We start from the raw sequence: 12,032 nt of genomic DNA, 5'->3' as shown, positions 1-12,032 counted from the left end.
TACATATTTCTCTTTTATTTTCAGAACTAATTTGTATATCTGGATGTTTAATTAATTGTTAATATCAACTGTTGGATTCCATTCCATTTTAATGGAGTGCAATGGTTTCAACATGGGTAACAGGCAGAGTGGCGAAGCCGCTTAATGAATCATTTACAGTTTTACAATAGTTGAAGAATAAAATTTACCAAACACATACGACTATTTTTAAAATTTACAGAATTTTTAAAAATAAATTTATCAAACGTTTAATTAATTACCTTTACAAATGATTATTTATACAACACAGTTTATGACAATTATCGTAAAACTACAACATTATTAAATTGATCCAACATCTCCTAAAGTCTCGGATGAAATTTTACTAATAAAAGGTTTCTAATAAAAGATTTACCATTCCTATAGATTGCGGCAATTTAACTATTTTTATCAATTATTGACGTCAACCGTTGGATTCCATTCCATTTTAATGAAATCCAACGTGGCTAATGGGCAGAGTGGCTTGGACGCGTCATCAATTGAAAAGCCAGATAATCTTCGCTCAGTTTCCTCGAAGCTTCCAGCAAGTTTTATGGTAACTCCATCATGTGAGTAAACAGTGACAAATGTCTATTAATTATTAAGAAAGTCGCTTTTTGACCAAGACTTGCTTTTGGAAATACACACATTAGCTGATTGCTTTATTTTTTTTTCCAAAAGAATATATTTGGATGATTAAATTCTTTGAATCAAATACTGCATTGGAGTTCATTTAATTCTGCAATACACTCAAAAGCTGTAAGTTCTTCTCTTACATCTCTCTCTTTTACTTTCATAATTAATTTGCATATCTTGATGTTTAAAAACAAAAAAATAATGATAAAATTGAAAGAATTTTTTTAATGTTAATTTTGTACAAGCTGTAAATTGAAAGAAATCTTTTAATGTTAATTTGGCACAAACTCTTTGCCTTCTCTAAGAGGCTTTAATCAAGATTTTCTCAAGTAGAGATCGGTGTACGCACTCTCCAATCGGCACTTGAAAAAAATTTGGGATTTAATATTATAATTCTATTTATTACAAATGTTTCTAATAGATATTGTTACATTTATTTAATATCATATTTATATTAATTATAAAACATTGAAATTAATTTGTTTGAGTTATTAGAGCTAAATGGTATCATAGTCAAAAGAGGATTTTAGTGTTTCTTATTGAAAATATGCCGTCTAAGTGTCATTTTACCTAAATTTAAATAAGATATTTAAATCAAATAATAAAATTAAATATAAATAAATCCATATAATATGAATTTAACATAAATAATTGCTTACTTTTTTACTTTTATGATATAAAATCATTTTTATTATTTTACTTTTATTATGTAAAAATAATTTTAATCAATTATTTTATTACCTAACACATTTATAATTTACTTTTTTTAGAGAGATTTATAATTTACTTAAATAGAAATAGTACTACTTCATTAATGAATTTTTTATTTTAATAATGAATTTAACCAATAAATTTAATAAAATAATATTATAAAAAAATGTAGATAAACAAGATCATGCATATACCACACTAAATATGGCACTGTTTTAAAGGTTAATGTAATATTGCTACGCAATAAAGCTCAAGCAATATAATTAAGTATTATTTATTAATAAATTTTTAAATTTTATTTGTCAAATAATAAATTTTGATAATAATATGAGTATAAAATATTTCAATAAACACTATTGTACATACTACACTAAAACATAGTACTGCGATATAATGTAGTGCACCAAACACTCCCTACGCTAGTGTATACGACTTTGACACTTTGAGATAATCCATAACTCTAGATGAATTTTGTTGTTTACATAGTATTGTTCCTAGGCAATCATTTCTTGCTTTTTTTTCAAAATTTTCAGAACAAATTAATATTGTGATGGCTTCATCGAGCATACAAAATGTGTCTCATTGGCCATATGATGCCTTCTTAAGCTTTAGAGGAGCAGACACCCGTAAAAGCTTCATAAGTCATCTCTATGCTGCTTTGAATGGAAAAGGAATTTATGTATTCAAGGATGACAAAGAACTTGAGAGAGGAGCATCCATTTCACCTGGACTTCTTAAGGCAATTGAAGATTCTAGAATTTCAATTATTGTTTTCTCTCAAAACTATGCTTCCTCCACTTGGTGCTTGGATGAACTTGTTAAGATTGTTCAATGCAAGAAGAAAAACGATCATCAACAAATGGTTTTTCCAATTTTCTATGATGTTGAACCCACTGTGGTAAGGAAACAAACGGGAAGTTTTCGAGAAGCTTTTTCTAAACATGAAGAAGCTTTTAGGGAGAATCTAGAAAAAGTGAAAAATTGGAGAGACGCTTTGAAAGAGGTGGCTAATATTTCTGGCTGGGAATTGAACGAGTACAGGTACCCATTCTTATTATTATGTATATCATTTTAAATAGCTTTAATCAGCATCCTGTTGTCAGTTAAACAACTTTCATTCAATATGTGTATGATATGATGTGCACTAATTGAAACAATATCTCCACATACGAATATTTGCAAACAAAAGTGGTACAAATGGATGCAGATATTTACATGAACGCACGTAAAGATTAGCCATATGTAACAACATCTTACATTACTTCAATTTTTTCCAACGAATATTGCATATTTTGGGTTTTTTCTATTACTAAATTTATTAAATACCGCATTCAGGCTAACTGTAATTTAACCATACTGATCTTTGTTTGTTCTTTAATTGCAGGAGTGAGTCGGAATTTATTTGGGATATTGTCAAGGCGATATCAAGTAAAATTTCTGTAAAATCAGAGACTCTTAAGAATCTAGTGGGAATAGATTCACGCTTGGAAGAACTGAGGTCTCTTATGAACAAAGGGCCTAATGATGATGTTCGTATGATAGGGATTTGTGGTATGGGAGGTTTAGGTAAGACGACTCTTGCAAGAGTTGTTTATGACTTGATCTCTCATGAATTTGAAGGGAGTAGTTTTCTTGCCGATGTTAGAGAAAAATTTGAAAACAAAGGGAGTGTAATCTCTTTTCAAAGGCAACTCCTTTTCGAAATATTGAAGCTCGAAAAAGATAGCATATGGAATGTCAGTGATGGCATCAACATTTTAGGAAGCAGGCTGCAACACAAAAAGGTTCTTCTTGTTATTGATGATGTGGTTGACATAAAGCAATTAGAGTATTTAGCTGGAAAGCGTGAGTGGTTTGGTTCAGGCAGTAGGATCATTGTAACATCGCGAGATGAACATCTATTAAAGACACATGGAATGGATGAAATATATAAGCCTAATGAACTAAATTACCATGATGCTCTTCAACTTTTCAACATGAAAGCTTTTAAAATCCAAAAGCCTCTTGAAGAATGTGTGCAGCTGTCAGAAGGTGTTCTACAGTATGCCGGTGGTCTTCCATTAGCTCTCGAAGTTTTGGGTTCCTTTTTGAATGGTAGATCCGTGGATCAATGGAGAAGCACCTTGGAAAGGCTACAAATAGAGCCTCCCAATAAGATTATGAGTATACTTCAAATAAGTTTTGACGGACTGCAAGAATTAGAGAAGAAAATATTTCTCGATATTGCATGTTTCTTTAAACGGAAGACTAAAGATTATGTATCGAAAATTCTCGACAGCTGTGGTTTTGATATCGGAATTAGTGTCCTTATAGAAAAATCTTTATTAACAGTACGTGAGAATAACAGACTGTGGATGCATGATTTGATACAAGAAATGGGTCGCCAAATTGTTAGGAGACAATCCCCTGACAAGCCTGGAAAACGTAGTAGATTGTGGAAGGAAGCAGATGTACACCATGTATTGTCACAAAATACAGTAAGTGAATAATAAAGGGGATCTAAAAGTATTTATTTTCCAGCTTAGCTCACTTCTTTTAGCTAGTTAAATCTCTAACGAACGACTTTGTTTATAATTTTCAGGGAAGTGAAGTAGTTGAAGGAATAATGGTTGATGATTATTTCTTTCGTGAAAATGATGTGCATTCAAGTGCTAAAGCATTTTCACTGATGACCAACCTAAGATTGCTCAAAATCAGTAATGTTCAACTTCCTGAAGGCCTAGAATACCTCTCGAACAGGTTGCGATTACTTGATTGGCATCGGTATCCTTTGAAATCTTTGCCATCAAATTTGCAATTAGATAAAACTGTTGAATTTAAAATGTGCTATAGCCGCATTGAAGAATTATGGAAGGGAATCAAAGTAAGATCAATTTTTTTTTTTTGGTCACTAATTTATATTTTTCAGAGAATAATTGTTGATAACAATTTATTATTATAGTAGTATATGAATTAAGAAATATCATTTTAGCTCCTTTTTTTGTTTTCAACAGCCTTTAAACATGTTGAGAGTCATGAAACTCAGCCATTCGGAGAATCTGATTAAGACACCAGACTTCACAAAGGTCCCAAACTTAGAGGTGTTGGATCTTGAAGGATGTACATGGTTGCGTGAAATTCACCAGTCTTTGCTACGTCACAATAAGCTGATCTTGTTGAATTTGAAAGGTTGTACAAGTCTTACAACTCTTCCGGGTGAGATATTTATGAAATCGCTTAAAACACTTGTTCTTTCTGGTTGCTTGAAATTGAGGAAACTTCCACGCGTTGTGGGGAGTATGGAGTGTCTACGGGAACTTCTTTTGGATGAAACTGATATCAAAGAACTGCCAGTATCAATTGAACTTATGGCTGGCCTTGTTTCATTGAATTTGAAAGATTGCAGAAATCTCTCGAGTCTTCCAATTACAATAGGCAGTTTAGAATGTCTACAAACGCTCGTGCTATCTGGTTGCTCGAAAATAATTAAATTTCCAGAGACTGTGATAAGTGTGGTAGATCTGTCAGAGCTCTTTTTAGATGGAACTTCTATCACAGAAGTGCCATCATCTATAGAGCTTTTGACCAAACTTCGATTGTTGAATTTGAATGACTGCAAAACTCTCGTGAGACTTCCTAGCAGTATAAATGGTTTGAAATCCCTCAAAACTTTGAATCTCTCAGGCTGCTTCAAACTTGAAAATGTGCCTGAGACGCTTGGGCAAGTAGAAAGTTTGGAAAAACTTGATATAAGTGGTACAGCTATAAGGCAACCTCCATCGTCGATTTTTCTTATGAAGAATCTTAAAGAACTATCTTGTCGTGGGTACAAAGGATCACCATCATCACCATCATGGTTTCTGGGCTTCCCGATGAATTTGATGCGAAGAAGTTCAGATCTGGTGGCTTTGAGTTTGCCGTCCTCTCTATCCGGTTTGTGTAGTTTAACGAAATTGGATATCAGTTACTGTGATCTAGGGGAAGGAGCAATCCCAAGTAGTATTGGCGACTTATGCTCATTAGAAAAGTTATGTTTGGGTGGAAACAATTTTTTTACGCTGCCAGCAAGCATTTACCGTCTTTCTAATCTTCAGGGGATTGAATTAGAGGAATGCAAAATGCTTCAAAATCTGCCTCGACTTCCAGCCAGTCTGCGTTTGATTTCGTTAGACGGTTGTGTTTCGTTGGAGACATTATCAGATGTATTAAATTTAAACGAGCATCAACTCCCATACTTACACCTTCGTTGTGTGGATTGCTTGAAATTGGCTGGTAACTATGATTTGGCGCTTTCACTGCTGAAAGAGTACATTAAAAATTCTGAGGTCAGTCTCTCACTCTCACCTGTGCTAACATTATGCCTAAAACTGGTGCAATACATGTTATGTCTTTTTATTTTATTTATTTACTCACTTTTTTTTTCCGTGGGGTTGCAGAATATGTCACTGTCGGACAAGTACATTAAACAGGTAATGTCAATTTCTTACACTCTCTCACCTGTTGCTAAAATCATGCCTAAAAATTATGCATTGGTATGGCTTTCTAATATATATATATATATAGTTTGGTGGGTTTCAGGACCCTATGAGAGGTTTTTGCATTTTTGTTCCTGGAAGTGAAATCCCAGAGTGGTTCGAGTATCAGAATAATGAGGGTTCTTCAATAACAATAAGCACGCCTCCAAAGACGTATAAGAATAGTAAGCTTGTGGGATATGCTATGTGCTGTGTTTTTCATGTCCCTAAATATTCACTTCCTTATTATACATGGGATTTGCCATATCCCGTACATGCGCTGCGTTTCCGGCCTACCGGTGGGTATGGTTGGGGAACTTCGTTTGGAGCGCGAGTCAGTCAGGCTATGTCAGACCATCTTTTCCTATACTACCTGAATAGGGAAGATATTAGTAAAGTGGAATTTTCTTCGCCGTCAGGATTGGAGCTGAAGAGTTGTGGTTTGCATCCAATCTATGTGCATGAAGGGGATAAGTTCAACCAAACATTTGGTCCGGTTTGGAGATTGAACGAATTCGGTCACGATTGTTCTGGATCAACATCCTTTACGCGTAGCCTTAATGATGACTTAGACAGGGCAGAAGCCAGTGGAAGTTGCTGCGGGGATGATGCAGGATCAACGACGTCGTCTGAGCGAAGCTTTCTAAAGCGAAGTCTTGAAGGATATGTTGGGGCGGCTGAAGCTAGTGGAAGTGGCTGCTGTAATGATGAGGAGGAACCACAACCTAAAAGATTTAGACAACTCGAATGAAGGGCACAAATTTTATTTTTCTCTGCAGATCGCATTTCATTTACTTTCTTTGTATTTATTTATTGTATCTGTTCTTGTTACTTATTTCCCTGTTAAATTGCCAGAAAATGCCTGGCTTGGGTCAAACAGTTGGACAGATGTTTTATTACTCTGTTTTTTCTGCTTTGTTTTATTACTCTGTTTTTCCTGCAAAAGATGCCGTACATAGATGCGGTGAGCGATCGGACAAAATTTTGAAAATATATATAAAAGGACTGGACTTGAAAAATGATTCAGAATTAGAAGAAAAAAAAAACGTAAATTAACACAAAGCAAGCATGAGAGAGTTCGATGCATGCCAATGAGAAATAATTGAAACATAATTTAATCGATACAAATGAACTTGTTGTGGAGAGTTCAAATACGAAACTTTAGCACTAATATCGTCAATTAGTAAATCATTTAATTCAAAAACTCAAGATACTAGGTAAGTGTCTAACATTAGTATTAAAAATAAATCTTAAGATTGAATATTTAACTATTTTCAAAGTTAACAAAACAAAACTCCCAAGATCTTTAAAAAAAATTATTTGAATTTAACGTGGATGCGGTTGAAGAACATGGATCAATTATAATGAATGCTCCACCACTTAAGTCTTAATTAATTAGCCAGATCAAAAACATTCTGTTAAGACTTGTAAATAACATTCAACATTTTGTGGATTTTTGGACTCAAATATTTTAAGAGAGATAGAAAATTGATGAAAGTATTTGGTATTGGATTTGATTATCACGTCAGGATTAACAGTTAAAATAAAATCTCTTGCTATAACTACTTATCTTTTTACATATTTGAATACGTGAGAGTCACCAATAGAATCAATATAAGTATATTTCTTCTGGATTCTGCCTAGATAAATATGCTTAAATTTCTTGTTCCAAGAAGAAAATATATTATGTAATCTTGGCAAATACAAACACCAAGAAAAATTTTTGACCATGTCAAAGTAACATATGGCCGGTTAAGAACTTGATCAACCTAAAAGTATTTATTTAATCTTAGGGTGATTGACTTTTAATATTAACCATTAGATTGTGAGAGATTAATGGCTCATTTTTTGTGTCAAAATTTAAGTTAAAATATCCAAAACCATGCTTTTATAACGAGAATATAAAATAAATAGATAATATTTCATGAATATTATTGGAGTTAATATTTACTTATTATATTAATTACCATCATAAATGCAATCAGCCTCTTAGTGACATAAAATTTTGTAACCACAATCAATGAATATCAACAAAACAATCTTTCATGATTCATAAACTATATAGCTAATTAAGAATTTATGTTAATTTCAACTTTACGAAATCAACAAAGTGATATTGGAAAATTAAATGAAAATAGGCTTGTAAAACTTAAACTTATATTCCTACCATATAAAAGTATTCACTGTAACATAATCCATAATTTCATGGTATAGGTTGTGCTAAATTGATGTGAAAAATAATATACACTTCATGATTAATCATTCAATGGTCCTTAATAATATACAAAATAGTGAGCATTATGTTAAATTTTATTAAAGCATGAAAAAGGTGAAGAATGACAGAGGTAGCAGCTGCAGACGATGGATGTGAGGTGGCTTCGGGTTTTGCTATTTTTCTAACTTTTTCTTCTTCTTCTTTTTTTTTTTTTTTTTAATGAAAACAATGGATGATGGAGGGAGGATTTGTGTATGGGGAATGGTTGATGGTCAGGAAAGCTCTGCCTAATACAAAGAAAGACTCTGATACCACTTGACGCATCGCAGAAGCGATACTAAATTTCATTATAACATACGTTTTTGAAAATTCAAGAAAAAAGGCTCTTACGAAGAAGAAAGTATCTCAATTAAGAAATATTAAATATTATTGATGATAAGTTTATGTATGTTATAAAGAACTATTAGTAAGAAGCTTATATATACTAAGTAGCCAACTTAATCTTAATCCTTCTTAAATAAAATAAATAATTTAAAATGCTAATTAGATTAGAATTCCAAACATGATCGAATAAGTTTAAAAAATAAGATAAATTCTAATAAAATACTAAATACCCAAATATTATAATTCCTAATAAATTCTAATTTATTTTATCTAATATGCTTCCTACATTACTTTACAGCTATATTGTCTGAATCGATGTCTCTTTTTACACTAGTAAAAAAATGACCTTCTTTGATACTATTTTAATATCAAGAACTTGTTTTACTTATACCGAATTTAGTGTCACTGAATACGGTGCAAGAAACTTACTGACACGAGTTTTTTGTATCAACGAATCTATGTCACCGTAGTATCAAAAAAATATTGATGCTTGAACATCACATATATAACGAGACTATGTTATCAAACAAATAATGATACAAAAGCATAATAAATATAACGATACTTTGGTATCAATGTTTATTTGCGAAAAATTTAAAAAAAATTAGAAATCCATATAATAGAAATTGAACATTTGCAATTGGCATTTGAATTGAAATTTACATTCATCAATATGAAAACTATTACATTGCAATGAACAATTTAAAAATTATTACATTGTTTGAAACTTATTACATTGTTTACCAACTACAAATAATTTATAATCTGATATATAGTAACAGCACAATCTTCCAACACATGTTTATTGCTTCGCGGATTCTTTCTTTCGGTAATCGAAATGAAGTCTTCTATTATTGTTTCCATGTTCCAATTTGACATTTGCTCTGATTATTTAGTTTTGACCCACATACATGCTTTGGTTTATTGTAAGTCATCCTGCACCATTCAAGACATGCACAATAAAAAAACTGATAAAATTTACATGCTGCAATCTACATAGTATAGCTAAACCCTAATGGTTCCTAATACCAGACAAAACTCAACATAAACCCTAAATGACTCCATAATCTCTTATTTATAGCTAAACCCTAATTAATAATAAAGTTACTAAATTGCCCCTGCCCCTAAAATTGCTAAACAACCCCTGCCCCTTTATATTTGCGCCTAACATAAGTTTTCATGGGTCTAACACTTAGAAGAGCTTGATAATAGTGGAACAGCAATTAGGCAACTTCCAACGTCTGTTTCTATCTTGAAGAATCTTAAAGCAGTGGACCACTATCATCTACATCATGGGATTTGTGCTTCCCTACCAATATGATGTGAATGAGATCAGATCCTATGACTAATTTGATGTTACCTTCTCTATCAGGCTTATGTTCTTTAACAAAATGGGATCTCAGCGACTGTAATCTACCAGTGGAAGGAGGAGAAATCCCAAGTGATATTTGCCACATATGCCTATTGTTCAAAATGAACCAAAATCTAATTCCTAGACCAGATGCAATGTCGGCTGAATAATAAATGATAGTATGAAATGTTGTTTCTTTGCATACGATCTCTCGGTTACTCCTAGAGAACTTGTGTACGACGTCCGGCTCAAGTTGTCTAAACTTAGTAAGTGAGTGCACGCGTTGGTCACGTGCACTCAACTATACATAATGATCAAACGACCCGAAAATACTGTCGTTTTGAAGAGCATTAGTGTCAGTATGTAGCTGTTAAATCGGTTAGAAAGGGCGGAAAATTATTACAAACCCATAACAAGCTGATGATCGATGAGGTAAATTTTCTCTCTAAGTTTGCAAGTTGTTCTGAGAAAACAAATTAAGCTTGCCAAAGAAGGCATAGGCCACTGTAGCTAAACATCTCTAGATATTGTGTTTGTGTTTTGATTTTTTCTTTTTTTCTTTTTGAGCGAAGCCTTACTGATGATGAAGAACCTCAAGCTACAAGAATTTAAGAAATCTAATAAAGAGCAAAGCCTTTTTATACTCATGCTTAGTATTATGTTCATGTTTCGCTATTACCTAATTGAAATTGCAGTCCAACTTGGATTTTTGATTTCTAGATAAATTATATATTCATTTGAATTATGTAATTTGAAAACTTTCGTATCATTAGTCTGTGCTTGTTGGTTTTTTATTTCTCTCATTCTAATATAGCAATTATAATAGGAAAAACGACATCTACACCCCTCAGATTTGAGAAAATGTTCACCAACACCCCCAACTTTTTAAAAAAGACACCAAGAACCCTTTTTGACCATTAATCCTTTAAAAAATAAATTTCAAATTTTTAATAAATAGAAGTATTATATAAATAATGTAATCTACACAATAGACTAAGAATATTAAAATAGTTTAATATTTTAATACATTTAAATATATAAATTGTTATATTTATTTAATAATATTTATTTTAGAAATTTTAAATAAATATTCGCATTAAATATATTTTACAATAAAAAAGTCTCACATACTAATGTTATTATTATTTTACGTAATATTCATAATAATCTAAATTTTAATACACTTGTTTTAACATTATGATTCTATTTATTATAAAATTTAATTTTATATACTAAAATATATCTAATAGATTGCAAAATATTAAAATATTTTTACAGTATTGAAATTATTTTACAATGTATATATTATTAAATTTATTGGAGGAATTAATTAGAAAGCATGAAATCCTCTCATTGATTTCTTTGAAACAAACAAAATTGAAATTATCTTTATAAAGATGAATTATCTTTAACAAGGTAAATTTTCATCATCTTTCAGTGCGTCCAACACGCTCAAAGCATTAAGTTTTCTCGCAGTTTTGTATTCCAACATTGTTTCCCATGAATGTTTGTCTTACATTATTATGTATTAAGTGTTTCTTTTTTCTTTTTCTTTTTTTTTTTTTGGATGTGATAGATTAAGTGTTCCTAATCACCCAATCAGTCAATATTAGAGGAGATTATGTTCTCTTCTTTGCTAATTTTGATTATTTATGTACAGTTTTTTCGGTACTTGTTGAGTTGGAACTCAATGTGAGTACACATTTTTTCCCCCAACAACACAAAAAAACAATTGCTTCTTCAACTTCTTCTCTTATCCATATGCTGAAAAAAAGAGAACATTGAACAATCCATTGAAGAAAGAAGGCATTTATATTGTGATCAAAAGGAGGTTTTCCATTTGTGATTTCCTTCCGGCCATTAACGTGATCCAACATTCAATCATTCCGCTGCAGGACTCGTGAAGAAAGGTAGGCTCATGAATCCTTTTATTTTCTTTCAATTAATGAAAATCCTCTGCTTTTCGTCAAAACAAATATATTTGCCTGATTAGCTTAAGTTCTCAAAACAAATATAGAGCGAAGAGTTAGAGAGTGGTTATTGAGCTCACGCTCTTCCTTGTCATTTCCTCTGTGAATATGATCGATCTCAGCTTGAATATGAATAGACAAAGGAATGATTATATGGAATTCGCAGGCCAGGTTCAAGAGAGGAGTTGTTGAGGAATAATGGTATAATTCTCGTGCCTAGGACGTGTTCGATAATATGCCTACGAAGGAATGTG

At 31.9% G+C, this 12,032-nt stretch overlaps 1 protein-coding gene across 1 annotated transcript; it reads left to right on the top strand.

Annotated features, from left to right (window-relative positions):
* The first annotated feature begins 624 nt into the window (after positions 1 to 624).
* Positions 625 to 6,822, top strand: LOC127901067 (TMV resistance protein N-like). The gene is made up of 7 exons (XM_052437020.1): positions 625 to 777; positions 1,899 to 2,406; positions 2,750 to 3,842; positions 3,947 to 4,228; positions 4,359 to 5,669; positions 5,781 to 5,813; positions 5,908 to 6,822. Exons 2-7 carry the CDS (start codon positions 1,916 to 1,918, stop codon positions 6,607 to 6,609), a joined length of 3,912 nt encoding a protein of 1,303 aa, XP_052292980.1. The 5' UTR covers positions 625 to 777; positions 1,899 to 1,915; the 3' UTR covers positions 6,610 to 6,822.
* Positions 6,823 to 12,032: the final 5,210 nt, after the last annotated feature.

The sequence above is a fragment of the Citrus sinensis genome, chromosome 3 (assembly GCF_022201045.2).
Source record: "Citrus sinensis cultivar Valencia sweet orange chromosome 3, DVS_A1.0, whole genome shotgun sequence".
Taxonomy (NCBI): Eukaryota; Viridiplantae; Streptophyta; class Magnoliopsida; order Sapindales; family Rutaceae; genus Citrus; species Citrus sinensis.
This window is presented reverse-complemented; position numbering and strand designations above follow the sequence as displayed.

Coding starts and splice junctions, on each gene's coding strand:
- LOC127901067 (XM_052437020.1), top strand. CDS start 1,916: ATGGCTTCATCGAGCATACAAAATGTGTCTCATTGGCCATATGATGCC. Junction 5,670..5,780: donor AGTACATTAAAAATTCTGAG/GTCAGTCTCTCA, acceptor GTGGGGTTGCAG/AATATGTCACTGTCGGACAA. Junction 5,814..5,907: donor CGGACAAGTACATTAAACAG/GTAATGTCAATT, acceptor ATATATATATAG/TTTGGTGGGTTTCAGGACCC.